Here is a 20367-nt window from a genome sequence, read left to right on the forward strand (position 1 = left end):
CTCTGGTGCATGGGGTTTTTGGTTCGACCCCAGCTCGCGCCAAGTGAGCTTTGTGGTAGGCGAACACCGTGTTCGTAGATTTTCTCGGGAGTTCTCCCTTTCCTCCCACTTTTTCATTCCACCATTTCATTCATTTCACATCATCACCGTCTTCTTTAGTCAAGCCGGCATAACCGTGGGATGTAAAACTTAAAGATTTCATTTTAATTTCACACATACGAGTATTATTAATACTGTAACAACGTAGCATGCATCGTTAGTTTCTTTTGGATGAATTCTGAAGGTGAGGTACTTTCCGATCAATTGTTCTTAAAAGCTATTCAGTAGTATTTATTTTTTCAATAAATAAATATTACATTATCAATCCTACACTGGTGCTAGAAGCGAGTTCTGTTTTGACGATTTCTTGGAAAGCAACACTAGCAATTTTGTTTATATTTCATAAATAAACATTTTATTAACTACTCTACAACTTCGAGTAATTCTTTTTTTTTTTTTTTTTTTTTTTTTTTTTTTTTTTTTTTTTTTTTTACAGAATTCAGAAAAGATAATTTACTGTTTGAATGAGATATGTTTATATAAATGTTCCAAAACCGGCGGCAGTGAATTTCTTCAATTTCATAACTAAATATTTAATCAATAATCTTGCAAAGTAGCAAGATTCACTTCTCTCCAAATATTTATAAAAAAAAAATAATGTTTGTTGATAGAATGAATTATTTTTGAACGATATTTTTGAAAATACGATTAGAACGGTTTTGTTATATTTCATAAATATTGTACATAAGAGTGTTGGAAATTTGAAAGTGACAACTATTCAATTACCACTAATACGAAAAATACTGAAATATCGACTGCCCTTTAATGTAGACATAGCGCTTTCAACAACTCGTTGCCAGTGATAGCCATAGTATCTATATAGCAGTACCCGTTCTGTTAATGGTCTGATGGAGCTGTCTAGTGCATACAGAATCTCCGAAATAGTTCAGACGCGAATACCACAAAATGACTCCTTTATATTTGGAAAAAATGAAATGAAATCTTTGAGTTTTACGTCCCACGGTTATACCGGTTAGGCTAAAGGAGACGGTGATGATGAGTAATGAATGAAATGGTGGAAGGAAGAAAGTGGGAGGAAACGGGACAACCCCGAGGAAACCCACGCACATGGTATTTGTCCACCACAATGTTCACTTGGCGGGGGCTGGGATCGAACCCTGGACCCCAAGCACCAGAGGTGAACACTCTACCACTGAGCCACCGCGGCCCCCCTTTATATTTGGAATCAAATCAAAATCACAGAGGTTTATGTCCAGTGAATAATTTGAATGAAAAAGCATCTCTCAACATAGTGACCGAACAATTCAGCTACATGCTGTGTCACATATACCCGAAAATGATTGGAAGGATCTGCAGAAGGTGCTGCCGCTTCTTTCGCAAAGCTGGTCGTAGATTACGCTCCAAAAAGTAACGGAAATAGAGTGCATTGATAGGCTGTCCTTGGGGTACGATATGCGTTAGATGATTCCATCATCGTCGTAAATAATTATCACTATAACATTTACAATTTGGTTTTGACGAACTTTGTTTCACTAGATGCCCCTAAATGACGCCACTCATTTGATTAACATTTCAGGTGAAGTTTGTACGATCAGGTCTTATTAAGCGTAATAATATGGCTTGAAGAATTGTCTACTTTGCATTTGCTAGTGCTCCAAGATTGTTGGAGCGCTGTCGTATTGTAACCATGTCTGTATTTCCGCCAAAAGGTGGGAAACCCCATCGCGAAGTTTCCTCATCTCCAAGCGTTTCTTTATATGCAGCACAGTCGTTTGCGATAAACCTGTCTCGCTGATACCTCACGTATTGTATGACATCGATCTGTTTCCAGCAGTGGGCTAATAGTTTACACTTGCTCTTCACTGACAGTAATGTGAACTAACCTAATCTTGTCTACGGTGCTTTCATGACTGCTTTGAAAGCTATAATCAACCACAGCACTGTTCTGTATGGTAATGGGAATACGCAGACCCCTTTCGAAGACCTTCATGCAATTGTTTTACTGTACAGCCATAGCACATCAATTTTCAATCAACTTCGCTGTTCCTGTTTTGTGAATGTGGTAAATACACAACACCCAACTATTTACATACTACTATTGTCTTCTGATTACAGCATATATGAGTTGTGTCGGAAGGGCGAATCCATTTGCTGTGAGGTAGATAAGGAATCTGCTAACATGTTTTCCATGTAAGAATAACAAGTTCTGCATCTTTCATATCTATAGCAGTCTTGACTATTAAATTTCCAACCCTCGTATATTTCATTCGGAATCCTTCAATAGGGCATTAGTCATTTTCTCTTGAAACAATCCACAAAATGTAGTAGGATAATTTCACTCTGGATAAGCTTTGGAGGGTGTCTACAACATCGTTAATGTTTTATCAATATATGTTCATATTTCGTTGACAGTCTAAAATCGTCAAACATTGGGCGAGTTTTTACATCTCTACCTCAGAAACTGTTATTGTCTTTTGGCTACAGAACCTTTGAGTTTTAGGTCCGTTTTAGAACATTTATGATGATTTTGTTCATATTTCAGAAACGATTAATTCGTTACTAATCGTATAATATGGAGTAATATTTTTTTTTCCTCCAGACAATAAAGTTTTTTTTTTTTTTTTTTTTTGATAAGGCGAGTTTCGTTCGGACGAAATTGATCGAGATCTGTTACAACAATGTTTTTCATATTTTCTAAAACTTACATTATTATTAGCTGTCATCGGAAAGAATATCCAAAGATGAGACTTATACGAATCGACAGATCTGATTTAGTTGAACAAAATGATGCGAGAGAATGTAAATTGATGTTGTAAGATAATCGATGACCATTAAGATGAAAGTACTATTATAGTATATCGTCATGAAGCTATTTTATTATGACACTAGCAGACAATACACAATATGGATAAAGATATATATTCCAGAATTATCACAGTAATGCTTAAACTTAAATTGATCAGACGTATATCAACCGATAGACCACAGCAAACGGAACAAAACGACATGCTTGAGGATAAATTATCATGCGTAGTTTTCGAGAAAATAAAAAAAATATTGCGTTAAAAAGTATGCCATTCGTTGTCAGCTGCTGTGTCTATTGATGATTTCTGTTAACAGTGCTCCAACAATTACACATAATCCTAACTGTGATGCAATACTACTTGTAAATACAGTAGACTTTTGCTAATCCGGGCCTCAGTAGTCCGCCCTCTCAGTAATCTGGTCCCAACATCTGGCGTCTGCCGCATAACATCGCAACAATCTATCAATGATTGTATTTATTTGTGCTGTAGTAGCGGAAAAATACATACAATAATATTATGGCTTCCGTTTATTGTTGCTTGTAAAGTGATTGCGTGATAATGCATGCCGCCATCGAGCATTTTCATTGCTTCAACTGAAAATTTGAGACATTCTTTATGCTTCATAGTGAGTGATAATCTACGTACAATTTCAAGCATTAAGTTTCTTTATTTTTTCTTTGATAATATAACTATGTAACCTTATATTTAGTAAAATATAGATCTGTATGTGTTAAATCAAATTTCAAACACTCTCAATAAATTGTCAATTTCGCTAATCCAGCAACTCTCTTTGCAAGAAATGGCCAGATTAGCGAGAGTCTAGTATATTTCAATATCAACTCTGTAGTGTAGTATGATTACTTATTCAATTTAAGAAATGAAAATAATATAGTTGGACGCGTTGACTCGTATATTTTATTTTTGTTTAAGAACAAAGGCCCTTTTGGAATTGACGTCTCATATATGAGCGATTTCGGGCAGGGACGGCATTAAGGATGAGTGGGGGTGGGCGACCGCCCACTCATCTGCCCACCCCAACAGAAGTAGAGTAACGAAGGTGACATCCTGTACTTCGAAAGCAATAGGTATTACTTTGGATTGTAATGTAAATTGTTCTAGGGCTCTGTTTAAGTCTGCACTGAACAATGATTTCTGTTAACAGTCAGAAACTTGTAGTAATATAATGATGCCAAAAGTCCTGATTAACCTTTAAATTAAGCGGGCTTTAAATTCCAGCACCTCGTGAACTACGAAGCCATTTAAACGATTTTGTAGGGTTGGAAAAAATGTAAAAATAATCACTCGTAATTGCCGCAGACACATGAAACAACAACAACAACAACAACAACAAAAAAACATTTCTTACTTAATATCTCTACTTGAATTTCAGTTATTGACATATACGTGATTTTTATTGTTTTATGCATTATTAGTATTGCTGTTACTGTAAATTTCCTTTTAGGAGAGAAAACTAAAATTTCTCCCCCCACCTCTCCTCAAATATACTGATAGGAGGAGACCATGTGTTTTTTATTCCTTGAAGTCCATTATTTGACATCACAATCCATGTATGCCTTTCTAATTCCAGTTTTTACTCCAGGAGAAAATAACACAAAAAAATAAAACTTACATGGTGTATCTAGTTTTAAAGGGGAATTTCCCTATCATTCCCAGATAGTTCGCAAATTGCTGTGGACCAATAAAGTTAGCACGGCTAGAATTGCTAATATTGTTTCCCCGCGCATGGTGTAAACATGATTGGTAGTTTGTTCTGTTGGACATGAGTATAGGTGACTTGCTTTTATTCGAACTCATTTAATTACACATTTTCGTATTTTGTTTCTCCATTAGCAGTACAAGCTGCTCGCGTTAATCCAAACAGTTTTGTCCGCACAATTACCATGAAAATAAACAGGAGCGAAATAATGTTACTCCCATTGACCTTCCAGTGTCCCCGGTGAGTTTCGGATTCGATTCCCAGTGGGAACACAAGTGATTTGGATCCTACTCTAGGTCTCGTTCGTAGGACGTTGTCATCGTTCCATGGAAGGCTATGGCAAGCCATCATTTGTTCACTTTGCCCAGGACCTTCAGGTCAAAGATCGACCTTCGGGCAGGACACTGCGTCATCGTAATGACCTTCCACTAATCGGTCATCGCGTCCTTTGTATATTGCTGAGGTGTCATCAGTGATACTACACAGAAAATGACGGCTTCTAATGTACTATCTTCTTATGGCATTCAATATATAGTATTATTTATGGCATTAAGTATCTTCTGAACAACTAACGAAATATTTTTTACCCGTTTATCTTAGGTTGCAGCTTGTGAGGCTGAGACAAGTAATGAAAACCGCAGTCGCTCTTCTGAAGCAAGAGGTTGAGTTAAGTGAATTTTCAGTTTGTGTTCCAACTCAACTTGTTCATACTTTTTCTTGGAAAGTTGAAAAGATTGTCAGGTTATCTACAAAACAAGGAGAGCACACTGGTTGATACTGTTTTAGTTACGAAGGGTGTAGTGGATTATTTTACTGAAATTCAAAACACAGTCGAGGAGTTCGAAAAAATTTGGAATGAGTTTTGCTAAAAATAACGGTATATCTCTAACGGGTCCAATGTCCAGAACACGATCACTGTCCCATCATTTACGTCAGTATATTATGACTGAGCAGATATCGGTTGAGGAAGAAGATATTCAATCCCAAGAAGACTACAGACTTAGGATATTTCTTCGTGTACTTGACAGAATACTTGCAGAAATGAATAGGCGTTTTACAGAAAATACAAGTATTCTATGTGAGATAAGCAGTCTTCACCCTAAAAGTGAACACTTCCTCTCAATTGAGAAAATTGAACCATTTGGACGTCGTTATGGGTGTGATGTCGATAGTGTAGAGGTGGAACTGAAGCTTCTCACGAAAGTTTTGAAATGTTATGAGGAGGAAAAGCAATGCAAAATTACCTCTATTTCTCAGTTTACTAAAGTAATGGATCGTTTCAAAATTGCTTTCATGAAATTCAAAAATTAGCCGTAATTGTTGTCACCATTCATGTATCTAGTGCACCATGTGAGCGTTCTTTCTCGTGTCTTAGACATGTTAAAACATATCTAAGAAATCGAATGGCAAACGGTCCCTAAGTGATCTTTGTTTCCTCTCAGTAGAAAGAAAACTTGGAATGAATACTGCTGTAGAGGATGTGGTAAACGCATTCCATGCTGGACATAAAAATCGACGCATTGCTCTTCATCAAGGTGCAGGTATAAAAGTTTATTGTAAGCTTGTTCATACCATGTGATCAGCCCTTCGTAGTTTAAAATACATAGTTCTTTCTGTGGATCATGATGAAGTTTTGTTAATTGCTATTTACTTCTTTATCTTATATATATATTGTGAAGAGACTAATATTAATTATTTATTAACTTTCGTTAATCTCCCACAAAATCATTTATTCTTTAAGACTTATCTTCGGTGTTGTGAGACTATTCTTTTTTTCTCCTTCCTAATTACATAAAACTATTTCTTGTGTGTCAAAGAACTCTAATTATTCGGATGTCTAATAAAATTCATGTATGTCTGAAAATTTAGTCTACGTTTCTCTTCCGTAATTTTGTGTTTTCGTGGCTAAATCGTAAAAGTGTTTATTTATGTTATATAATATATTATGTCAATGTATATTTTATGTAATAAAGCTAAAAAAAGCTCCTTTCCCAACTATCTGTCCATCTCTAACGTCATGAGTACCTGTTGGGACGAAAACATCTCATCTACACGTGTCTAAAGTCAGCAAAATTACCAAAAAATCTTTGTCTTTAAATACTCCCTCCATCCCGGAAACAGGGAGTCATACGGAGCCTTCAAAGTCACACGGAACCTTTGGAGTCGCTTGGAGACTTTGGAGTCGGTTATCGAGGTCTTTAGTCGCGAAGTTATCAAAAGACAGTCATCGGAGTCGGTCCGGGGAGTGCACGGCAGTCAATCGGGCACTTCGGAAGTAACTTGGAAAACAAACCAAACAGTTTATAATTCGGTTTTCGACATATTAAACACCAAACAAACAACAGGAGGAAGCCCAGCTAAAAAGATAAAGCTACAGGTACTGTAACGTCAAATTTCTTCCTTTCTCTTCCTCACCTCTCACCTACCCTCACTCTCTCTTTCTCCAAAAAAGCTAAAATTCTTATTTTTATTTCTTTTAAAATCAAACGGGTGTCGTCCAATTCCAAAACCCGTTCTACCCTTAAAAAACATCCCAAAAATCTCACTTTAACGACACAGCTTTCTTTGAAAATACTTTTCAAATTAAGCACCCGTAAAATTGTAGAGATGCTGGCTCTTTCTTAGTATCTTAGTAATTTCTACTTTATTCTCCCCCCCCCCCCGTAAAATACATAGTTCTTTCTGTGGATCATGATGAAGTTTTGTTAATTGCTATTTACTTCTTTATATATATTGCAAACTTGAGTTTCACTTTCAAAGATATCTGGGTAAGCTATGATCAAACAATAATGCTCTCGAATTTCCCTATTCTTTTAGTAACATAGGTCTTTACTGTTGCATACAGAGGTCACGTCAAAAAATCTTGTTTTACTTTACCTGTTTATTGTGTATTTTATGTTATTAACGAAAGGTAGAGTATTATCTGCTAGTCTGTGTTGTTTGAACCTTCTTTATTTCTATGCATTCTTGGAGGAAGAGGAGGTAAAGCTGTCTTGAACTTCATTGACTACACAGTACACACCGTTATTATTGTTAAAAAAAAGTAGAGGTAGTGTATCTGTAGATCGGTAGAACGGAATTCGGTTGATCGAGCATATAGCCACGAACTCCCCCAGCCCATCCTAAGTCCTGCATTTCTTCAGTCCCACCAGACGAATGCTGAAATTGTACCTTCTATAAAACAAAGACAGCTGTTTTCCACATCCTTGTTCCTCCCTTATTTCGATCTGAGGCTTAGCTAACTAAAGAGTATAAAAATTGAAACTTAATTATTGTCAAAAAATATCTACATTGTCCAGTTCTCCTTTCCATTGTCCTCCCACCAAGCAACTAGGTCCGCCTCTTTCCGCCCACCCCATCTGGCGCCGTCCCTGGATTCGGGGGAGCATAAGGGTACGTCATATTTTCTAACTTTCGAGTAAACTGGAAAACAAGGTTAAGATTTTCCGTGCAATTCAATACAATGGCACATACCAAACATGCCATTGCCATCTGCAGTTACATTTTTAAAGTTAAATTATTTACATACTATCCTGTGATTTGATCATAATCCATTTTATCTAATAACTCAATTTAACTGGATATTCTTATGTTCGTTCAAGCTGCTCATGTATATATAACCTGTCTTTATGATTACTGTACAAGACCTAATAACAAATATTCAAATAAGAGATATAACTGAGCTCCTTCGTGGCTAAGCGGTTAGCGTATGCCTCTGGCGTGGGAGACCCAAGTTCGATTCCCGGTGGGAGCTCATGTGGTTTGGATTCCAAGTTAATCAGTAGGTCCACGTCTCATATAGCCTTGCTGCTGAACGGGACGTTAAACTTAAAATCAACTCAACTCAACTCAAGAGGTATAGCTGGAAAATATGCTTGCATAATACACCATTTTGAAGAAATTTCATTCAAGACAAAAACAATAATATGAACAGAAAGAGGCTTCTCTCTCTCTCTCTCTCTCTCTCTCTATTTTATTTTATTTATTTACAGTATAACACCCATTGATAGTGATGTATTTGATCCACTGCGTCGTAAGTTTGAATAGCATTTGCTTTTAAAACTTTATGTACTGGAAACGCACAAAGATGCATGCAGCAGCCTCCACGTCTTCATTAGTGTTGAAACGTTGCCCGCCTTGTGCCTTCTTTGAACCCGAATTGGTATAATTGCCAGGCGCCAAGCTGAGTCTATACCGTAGAGTGCTATCAGCTGATGATCGACAAATGATTGATAGTTGCTGCTACTATATGATATCCTCACATAGTCATGCATTGATATGAGAAAGCCAGGTTTCTTCATTTAGTTGACAGTCTTCAGTTGATCCAATGTTTCTTATTTCACCAACCTCCGCGTTTTCCATGACTTCGGCCATACACTTATCTATCATTCATTTCTTTCACACACTGCTTTAGTGACACTTCCGCGGTACGGTTCTTGCGCCCCAAAACTAAAGAGAGAACATGCCTGCATTATCACATCGTATTGCAAACCTTACATCTCTATGGGATCGCGAGAGAAAATATGATCAACTTCTTTTATTATTGACTATTGACTATCTCGAAGAATTGTGTTATAACGCCTTGATGTTAGGCAACCAACACTGCAGTGCAGCTTTGCTAGTTGCAGCACATCAGTATTAGGTGACAAAAAAAGTAAATGATCTATGTAAGTCTCTATCTGATCGCATCACTCAATAATTACTGAACCAATTAAAATGATATTTGGTATGGTTATCAACCTTTTCCCTCACAAGATAATATTCTATTAAATTGTTTAAAATGTATATCCTAAGTGGAATTGGAGGGGGTCATGATTTATGCGAAACATCGAGTATCTCAGAGAAAGTCAAGTTAGGAAGATAAAATTTGGTATACAAAGTCCTCGTTAGAAATATAATAGCAGAATGTCACAGCGTTTTCGAAAATTTATCTTCTAATGGAGAAAAGTGAGCAAATATATACTAAAATGTACGTATGTACGTATATGTGTGTTGCAACGCCAGGAACAATTTGAACCAAACTTGATACACATATCACTTACAATATGGAAAAACTATAGTACTATAATGGGAAAACACCAACAACATTCCTAATAGAGGGGAGAGATGTTATATTAGAGTTGGTTACATACTGCTGATGGGGGTGTTTATTTATTTAAAAAAAAAACTTAGTGTTCGTAGAGGAAGAGGTACGTACAGACATTCTTCGCATGAGTCTTTGTATTCAATGAACTAACATAATTGGTATAACAAACACAGAACAACTGTACGTTCCAAATCTTGTTCATTGACACAGTGTCATGCAATATTACTTGAAATTTTACAAGTAAGTTATAGTTATGTCTTCTTGAGGGAAAACAAGTCGGTAAAAATTAAAATTATACAGCTAAAAGCTAAGAGGAAAACTTACTAATACAATACATTAGGTAAGCTTTCTCCCCTTAATTTGTGGCTATAAAATTTTAATTTTTACAGATATGACTTTCTTACGAGCCGCACTAATTAGGCCTTTAAAAATAAACAGGTCAATAAAACGTTACTGAGGCATCAGAAGAATTTGTTATCGCCTGGTTGGAACTTTGCCGTTTATCTCAAGCAAGAAAAGAAGAATCGACAAACGGTCTTCGGATTCGGAATTATCAGCTTCGACTTATCTGCCCGTTTATAATGTCAATGTCTGCCACTGGTGTCGTACCGAAATTTTTTTAGGGATCTGTAATATATCCGAGAAAGTGAAGTTGTAAGTTCTCAACTTCTTCAAGTCGAAACATATTTAACTTCTTTGTGCCCGGCCTTTAAAATACCATTTTTTATTATCAGAAGGAAGGTTTCTGGTGTTTTTTTAAATATCATAGAAAACAAGTCGTTTTTATTTTAAAGCTATTTCTATAAACTACAAAGTTTGCTCTATAAAATGATATACAATTTGTTCTACTTACAGTAATTACTCTAATATCTTTCTCGTCAACAATTATCGAGAAAGAAAAATACATTCTCTTAGAACTTATTGTATAGTTGTTGACAATAAATAATATAGAAATAATTTATGAAAATACCTTAAAAATTAATATACAGTGAGAACTTGAGTTACGAATTCCGCGTTGAGTAAACAATCCAGTTTACAGACAAATTGAGTGAGCAATTTTCCCTCTCTTACGAACAATATTTGGATATACGAACGCGCGCACACGCATGCACCGACAATTCCATGCGTCTAGGAGTGCTGTCGCATGTTTTCCTTAAATATTATGTTCGAGTTCTATATATAGAAAATATTTTTTTTCTTTCCTGCATTTTTAGTGTTTCCCAGCGCTCATTTTATTTTCTTTAATTTAGAGTTATTTATTTGTATTTAAAAGGCTAATGCTATATTCATTCTATATTCTTCATCACAAAAATACTTAAAATATAAATAACAAAACAAAAAAGACAAAAACAAAAACATATAATACCATGTTTCTGTGGCTAGAATGAATTAATTGTATTTGCATTAACTTCAACGAGAAAAGTAATTTCAGTTTACGAACAGCATTACAGAATGGATTAAGTTCGTAATCCGAAAGTCTACTGTATCTTTCACTGTATTAGAAAATTATCAGAATCGGAATCTTGATAGACAAGAAGCTCCAAAATATGACCAGCATCTAAATTGTTGATATCGTTCTCAACAGCATGGACGTGAACACGACTCATGTTGAAGTAAGTTTCCCCTGTGACAAAAGAATGTATCAGTGCTATTTAGCGGCTCAAATTTGAACAAAGAAGTGACAATAAATGCTCACAAGAGACATGCTGCAAATATAGTCCGTAGTTCATTTGCAATAACAAAAGTAAAGCAAACGATTGGCTACGCCCGTCGTTCGTCCTACTACAGATTAGCTCCACGACGGGAATAGCCCGTCGGTCGTCTGGGAAGTGTTAAATCATTTGCACTCAAAGCCCAATAAATTCTTATGCTTCTTCTTCTTATTATTATGGTAGTTCTTATTCTTATAAATTATGAAAATCTTTGCCTCATACCCAATACGAAATGTACGATTTCAGAATAGACCTACATGAAATTTTCACTTTCGCAACCCACCAGTATGTTGTCCACTATAATAGTACAAAATAATTTGGAGACAATCTGCTTTCCCGGTTAGTCGACCTTAACAAATGTGAATGGTGAGAATTAAGGCGTTGCTTTTCATTCGATTTCAATAACCGATAACTACGTTTTCATCCAGTGATTTACAAAGCGACATTGCAAAATATAGTAGTTTTATTTATTTATTTTATTTTATTTTATTTTATTTTTAGCGTCAAGAAGGACGTTAATCAATAGAACGCGAATTGGAAGCTGAAACTTTAGGAAACTTCAAATTTCGAGAAAATTGTATTGAATAAAATGAATTTATTCTACAATATTATGTTTTAACAGAGAAAATGCCCAAAGAGGACACACATATCAATCGAGAGATATTATTGAGTTGAATACAATGATATGCTTGAGTGTAAAACCTCATGCGTAGTTTTCGAGAAAATGAGAACAAATAATTTATTTGGAAACCTAGAAATTGATACTGTACGAAAACTATGACACTTATTGAGATGAAACTTACACTGAAATATACCTTCAGTACGACTTAAGCAGGACGGCAGTATATTATATATAGCATACTTAATGACAATTAGTCTAAAATTAGCATTAACTGTTAAATTTTAATAGCATATTAATATTAGTCCATAGATCATCGAGCTGAACAAAATGATGCTTAGGTTCGCACTAGAAGGTATAGTATTCGTTGTCACTAATAATGGACAGTTTTTATTTCTCTAGAAGAAATAATTATTTATGTATGCACTGTGCATGTACCAAAAATCTTTCTCTCAGTTTACCATCCCACAAATCCCACAATTATAGCCTTTAGGCTAATGGAGTCGCGTGATTACAGCAAGTGAATGATGATGGAGGAATTGGTGGAATGAGAAACGGGAGTACCTCGAGGAAACAATGGTCATGATGTTGTCCACTACAAACTTACTTGGCCAGAGATCGAACCAGAGACCCCAAACACCAGATGAAAGTGTCCTACCACTGAGTCACCATGTCCCGCTTGTATATGTACCAAATTACACTGTTAAGTAGTAGATTGTATCTATCATTGTACGTCTTTTCCTAATGTTGTGATGCGTACTCCTTCTTGCAAGCACTACTTGTAAACTTACACGATTTACATAGCATAGGTTGAGATTACGAGCTGGTAAGCGTCATTATGTCATATTCTTGTGCATGTATAAGCCGCACTTTTGATTTTCGAATAACATTTCAAATACAAGATTCGCGTGCATAAGTCGCAACTAGCCTAAAAAAGTGTTTCTAAGTACTAACTGCATGGAAAGAGCTGAATATAAAACACTACTTCAACCTTGCACATAACTTCATGTTAGTACAAATTGGTTCTTTTTAAAAGGACCAACAACAATATTACTTCCCATGTAGCAAATAGTTGTTGCTCTACTGATGAATCTACGTATTTTTGGTCTCTCTCTCTCTCGTATATAAGACGTACTCTTAATTTTTAAGTGTATTTTTTGGGGGAGAAATTCAGCTTGGTTAGCTGAAAATATAATAGTATGTAATATTCCGGAATTTCGAGAGCTTACACTGTTTTGACGGAGAGCGGATTTACATTTCTTTTAAAATTAGATGACCTTAAAATAGCTTACCGTTTATTGAACTTTTCTTCATACTATGTGTTTAAAATTTTCGGCTGTGCAAAACTTAAAGAAAGGACCTTTCCTGGTAAGATAGTGAAGTCGGTTCTTGATTCAAATTGGGTTCTTATTGACTCAAAATGTTAGTTTCGACCTAAAAGCGTCCCAAAAAAGTTTCTACCTCCTACCCCTACCCCTTACTGGATTATATTATCATATATGCTAAAATTTTAAAATTTTTAAATTCTGGTTGGAGTGGTCCAAATAATTTGAAAGTTTCACAGATTGGAGACACTATGTAGATATAAGTATGAATTTTAAAAAACGATGCGTATTTTCTTGCCTTTTTGCATTTTGAAAATTCGAAAAATGTAGAAAAAGATACGGGGGGATCCAAAAATGTCTCTTATTTTTTTGTTAAAAATATTGTAATACTCTTAGGTACAATATATTTTTTTCAGGACCTGAAAGTGATGGCAACATTGTCAAAAAGATAAAACTGAAAAATAGTGTTTTCTCACAGTTTTTTTTGTTTTACCATTTTAGGACTCAAGGTCAAAACTTCGAACATTTCTTTCCCAAAGTTCACGACTTTCTTTTCTCCTTCGTAAATAATTTATTTAAAACAGGCTCTACAGTTGAATATATTTCATTCAACGAAGAGAGCGACGAAGATTGAATGAATTATCGCAAATTTATATAATGCTTGTTTTGTTTTATTTGTTCTCATTATCAGAGAATATTTATGTGTACCTTATTGATTTCTATGTTAAAATAAATTAATATGGACAGTAAATAAGTTTACTCAAACGTATATATGTAAAATGAAAACACATTTATATAGCTATAAAGCAAATATCGTTTTCTCTTGTTTTTCTCTTAAATTAAATATGCTTTTGTTTTTGTTTTCAACTCAAACTTTATTTTTATGCTTTAAGTTTATGATTCATCAAGTTATAAAAGTCAATTCCTTCCGAAATTGCGAATAGGGAAAACACTACTGAACTTGTGTATAAAATATATTTGAAATTGATCTTTTGTAAAAGAAACATTACAAAAACAAAACAGCACCGTTCCTCAAAAAGTCGTAAAAAAAAATTGAATGAGACATGTCGCTGATTTTTTGTTCAAAATGTTATAATACCATTAGGTGTAACCTTTTTTGCAGGGTCTAAACATTGCCAAAAAATTAAAACTAAGAAAACTTGTTTTTTTTTTTTTTTTTTAGTTTTTTGACCAATTTAGACTCTCAATGTCAAAACTTTGAATCCAACTTAATATTTAAAAAGAGTACTTTGAAACGCTCCTTGCAGCATATATTTGGGTACCGATCCTCGTTTTGCAATTTTTTTTGCCAAGTTTGTCTGTTGTTTATTATAATGGTTCTGTAACAAAAGATCAATTTGAAATATATTTTATACACAATTTCAGTTGTATTTTTCCAATTCGCAATTTTGGATACAATTGACTCTTATAACTTGAAGAATCACGAACTTGAAGCATAAAAATCAAGTTTAAGAGTTGAAAAACAAAAACAAAAGCATATTTAATTTAAGAGAAAAACAAAAGGAGACGATATTTGGATTATAGATATATCAATGGGTTCTCATTTTATATATATATACGTTTGAGTAAACTTATTTACTACACATATTAATTTATTTTAACATACAAAGCAATAAGGTACACATAAATATTCTCGCTTCGTCACTGCTTTCGTTGATTGGAATATTTTCAACTTTAGAGTCTGTTTTAAACAAATTAGTTACGAAAGGGAAAAGAAAATTATAAACTTCGGCAAAGAAATGTTCGAAGTTCTGACCTTAAGAGTTCTAAAATGGTCAAAAAACTGAAAAAACTTATTTTCAGTTTTAATTTTTTTTGACAATGTTGCCAAAACTTTCAGATCCTGAAAAACATATATGCCGTACCTAAGGGTATTATATATATATATATATATATATATATATATATATATATTTACAAAAACTCCAAAATTTTTCTTTCAATTTTTTGAAATTTTCAACACTTAAAAAAGACAAGAAAATACGCATCGATTTTTTAAAATTATACTTATACCTACATATTGTCTATAATCTATGACTTTCAAACTTTTTGGACCACCCCTAGCAGAATTAAAAAGTATTAAAATTTAAGCATGTATGATACGATAATTCGGAAAGGGGTATGGGTAGGAAGTAGAAACTTTTTGGGATAGTTTTAGGTCCAAATTAACATTTTGGGTCAATAACGACTCAACTTGGATCAAGGGCCGATTTCACTATCTTACTAGGAAAGTCTCTTTAAATAAATCAGACTAATTTTTTAATTTTTCCGGATTTAAGGAGTTCAGTGATGAAAATGACTTAATCATGCATGCTCAGAATAATTAACTAAGTTTCTGCTATCGAGAAGATATTATTTACTATATACTTCAAATATTTTTACTAAGTGAAACTGTACAGTGCTGAATATTACTGAATTTTTAAATTATTTCTTAGCACAAGTGAACGTTCTTTCCACGCCATGAATGTTACGTAACCTAGAACGCAATAAAATCGTTTTGGTTGCCTGTCTTGAAAGGCTTCTGAAATACTTTATAAATTTTGGAGCACTCTTCTCACCATAAGATACATATTTTAAAAATTCTAAATAGTCTACTGTCTTTTTCCTGCAGTTACCTACATATCAAGCCAACGGTATAGATTTGTACATAGAACAACTAATATAACAAATATTCACTCTGTGTGGTTTTCAGGTGATTAATTAAAACACACAATATATTCCTGAAAATCATACAGAGAAATGTTAAAATCTCGTCGTGAAAGCTTACAACAGCGAAATCAAATATTTAGTTTTATCTATAAAATTCAGACGCTTATTCCAAAAGGAAACATTTCAAACTCAGGTTTTTTTCTTTTTCTTCTTTCTTTTTCTAAATTGAACTTGAACGTTTCTGAATCAATGAGATGAACTCTGTCGGATTAGAAGATGAAAAAATGAAATGAAATTTTTCGGTTTAACGTCCCACGATTAGGCTAAGAGAGACGAATGATTGAGGCAAGTGAATGATGACGTAAGAATTAGTGAAATAAGAAAGTGGGAAGAAACTGGAGTATCCGGAGAAAACCCACGGACACGATGTTGTTCACCACAGAGTCTGTCGGATTACCTGATAAGGTTTATGCAAAGGGAATATTTTTGGTAGAATTCACAATGTAAACTTAGTCGTGCCCATAAAAAAGGAAAAATATTCACGCCATTCACATACTTCTACTGTAAAATGAACAATTGTGGAAAATTTCATCCTAAAGATTCAGAAATTGTTCAAGGTAAATTTTTAAAAAGTTTCTTTTTGAAAATAAACTCCTGAAAAACGAACATGAAGATTAAACTTACCATCATTTGTCTATCGACAAAATATTTCAACTCTATTATACATTGGGTGGGAGACCTGGGTTCGATTCCCGGCGGGAGCTCATATGGTTCGGAGTCCACGTTAATCAGTAGGTCTACGTCTCATATAGCCTCGCTGCTGAACGGGACGTAAAACTCAAAATCAATCAATCAATCTATTATACATTGGAATTTATTTTAACTTAATTTTGTTTTCATTAAATGTTTATAATATATCTTTAACACCTAAGAACATAGGATCTAAATATTTCCAACTTAGGCTAAATACGAAGCGTCCAAATTAACCTTTTGTAACGAACGAGGGACGTATGCGAAACGTGACAGCTAGATATTTATGAAAATTGGTACCGTGACTAATTGTGGATCGCTAATCATCGTGGGGATATTCACTCGGTGCGGAAATGTTTTGTTTACCCGCTACGTATAATACACATACCAAGCAGTGACCGGGTGAGGCTGCGCCAAGTTACACCCGAAAAACACATCAAAAACGCAGAAAATAAAAAAATGTATGCAGGTAACTGATACTTACCGGAGGGTGATACGCGACCAAGAACACGACAGTAGTTTTACGCAAGCAGTATTGCTATCCCAACACAAACTTATAGCTTTTCAAATAGAACTTATATCATTTTATGCCATTAAAACAATTGACATAAAACGTAAAACAAAATAAGTAAAAAGTGGATTATCAGTGTTGCCAAATAAGGGAGATATGAGGCTATGAAGCTGAGAAATTAAGGGGTCCGTACAATGAAACGATCAAATGTATAACAGCAACAAGACTGCAGAAGACCAAATGTACAAGAGGGAGTAAATCACAGCATGCACAGCAGCTAGTGACTAACGGCCTTGATATGTCATGTCGAGTGTGCGGCTAGGGCGAGAAATGTACATATTTTGCCATACTATCTGTGACTTTTCTGTTCTATGTATTGGTGTATTATATTAAAATATTTTGAATCTGTATATTATTGGTAACCTGAATGCAGTGTATTTTATCTTCATCGTTTTCTCACACGCTAACTATACGTTTCCTATACTCTCGACTGACACCTATCACAGTTCATTAATCTTTGCGAATCGATTCTGACGTACTTTCTTGTTACAGACTTATTACCTTTCGTGCCACAGCTTTTCTGTACTCTTTTCAGGCGCTATACCTTCGTTTCTGTGGTTTGGAAGGCATTCAGGATTTTATACAGTGTTGCAACACCAAGATAGTTTGTTTTATAGCTTTCTGGAATGATTCGAGATATTGATTCCACACAAATGACATTGGAGTTGCTGCGGTACAGGAAGACTGTTCACATTTCCGCATGTCTTATGGAACTTCTTTGTATGACAACTCTACCATGTGTCATTTTTGGGTGAATTCTGTATCAAGCCCATTAGTCACTGGATGCTGCGCATGCTGTGGTTTAGTCTCTACTGTACATTTGGTCCTTTACAGTCTTCTTCTTGTTTTACATTGTTCATTTCTCTGTACGGACCCCATAATTTCTTAACTTTACAGCCTCATATTTCCTTTATTTGACAACAGTGATAACCAACTTTTTGCTTATTTTCTTTCACGTTTTATGCCAATTGTTTTAATGCCACACAAATGGTATACGTTCTATCTGAAAAATTATAAATTTGTGTTGGAATGGCAACACTGTTTGTGTGACACTACTGTCGTGTTCTTGGTCATGCGTCACGCTCCCGTAGGTATAAGCTTACCTGCATACATTTTTCATTTTCTGCCTTTTTCTGGCGTTTTTGGGGTATAACTCGGCACAGCCTCACCTGGTCACTACTTGGTATATGTATTATACGTAGCGGGTAAACAAGGCATCGAGTGAATATAACCACGATGATTAGCGATCCACAGTTAGTCAGGGTACCAATTTTCATAAATATATAGCTGTTACGGTTCGCATACTTCCCTTGTAAGCCACGTTGACAATGAGGCTACCGCGATTAGCAAACTAAGCAGAATCAAACACATGTCCCCAACATTGTTGAACTTTCGTTCATATATTTCGTTGTGATATTCATCCAATACATGCCTTTTGTCAACTTTGGATGAATATGGTAATTCAGTACAATTCTCGTTCATGTACACTGTAAGATTTGTCTTCCAAATTAAAAAGAACCGCTTGCAGATTTTCCAAGTTCTGCCAAACTTTGCTGGTAAATGTTTGGAACACGAGAAACACATTTGATATTAAAAATAATAAACACTGATCATTATTTAATCTTAATTATTATTACTTTAATATTAATTGTGTCCCTTTGTAGTGTGCCACCGTGTAATTTAACAAATGGTACCGTATCAAACGAAATTGTCAGTAGTTTTTTTTTTTTTTTTTTTAATATTAAATCCAAAGTTGATCACAAAAGATCATACATAATATACTGTACAATCGTTTTCAACTTCTATACATTACACAAAACATATGATTGTTTCATATTTCTAGATTTATTTTGTATTTTGTGGATAATGAAAAGTGTAGATTGAATTAGATTTTCAAATTTGAAAATAAAACTACTTAAAAAAAAAGAAAAGAAAATACGTATTAAATTGTTTATATATGGTTACTTAGCGCATATTTAACAAAGGTGTTCATCATCAAAAAATTTCCGTTATTCTTGAGGCGAAGTTCTTAACTATAAGAAGAAACTTCTGCTTTTACTGCATCTAATATAACGATTTAATTCAAACGCACACATTATTAATCTTATGGACTTAATTGCATTATATTATTGTACTGATGACATGACATCCATTTCTGAAAAATAAAATTAGTGTATGATACTTACTCACAACTTCGTCGTAAGAAACAACTGTATTTTCCACTACATGCTCGGTCTCTGGAAGCAATTCAAATTGTATTTGGTCGAATGGCTCGCTATAATCTTGGCTAAATTTTATTTGGGAAACAACATCTGGACCTTTACCTCGCTCAATAGGGAAAATTCCGCTAACATCCTCGAACAACAACGAATATCGCACTAAAAGGAAAAACACTATCAGGCGTCTGATCGAAATCATGGGCGAATCTAGACTGAATAGAACTGGAGAGTGAATTGCGCTAAGTTTGCACAAACACACACTCACACACACAAACTTAAATTGACAGTACCAGGTAAGAATTTGCCACGCGCATTATTTGATTATACTGTTGTGTCACCTGATCTCTCGCTCGGTGACCAAAGACAACAGAAACCTTAAACAATAGAACAAAAAGGGGTTTGGAACTCAAAAGAAAGAAATATATCCAATATAAGTGGACCTTAATCTTTTGAAATTTTTTTGTCCTCCTCTTTTGTCCTGGAAAACATGAGTAAAATAAAAACATGAGAAAAAGAGTAGGATGTTAAATTGTCATTCTTCAACGTTGGTACCTTGACAACAGTTGCTATTAGAAACCAATGGAAATAAGCGTGGAAGCTTGGAACAACCAATCGGATTCAGTCGCTTCTTCAAGTTGGCTTAACTTCTGTTTTATTTTTTTCCATTTCGTATCTTTCTCTTTATTTCTTTTATCACCTCTTCCCTTATCCCCTGCATGTTGTACAAATAAACTTTGGTTGTCTGACCACATAGGAGGAGTTAATTAAAGGGAAGTCCTATTCAAGTACAAGTGCCACAATACTCTTACAGTGCTAACATATCATACAATG

At 34.6% G+C, this 20367-nt stretch overlaps 1 protein-coding gene across 1 annotated transcript in view; it reads right to left on the minus strand.

Annotated features, from left to right (window-relative positions):
• Positions 1-19878, minus strand: part of LOC145668188 (angiotensin-converting enzyme-like) — a 128153-nt gene extending 108275 nt beyond the window's left edge. The window contains exon 1 of the mRNA XM_081735829.1: positions 19504-19878. Coding sequence (XP_081591955.1) covers positions 19504-19735 — 232 coding nt within the window. The 5' untranslated portion in view covers positions 19736-19878. The remainder of the gene's footprint in view (positions 1-19503) is intronic.
• Positions 19879-20367: the final 489 nt, after the last annotated feature.

Source organism: Thermobia domestica, chromosome 13, assembly GCF_964235325.1.
Source record: "Thermobia domestica chromosome 13, izTheDome1.hap1.1, whole genome shotgun sequence".
Taxonomy (NCBI): domain Eukaryota; kingdom Metazoa; phylum Arthropoda; class Insecta; order Zygentoma; family Lepismatidae; genus Thermobia; species Thermobia domestica.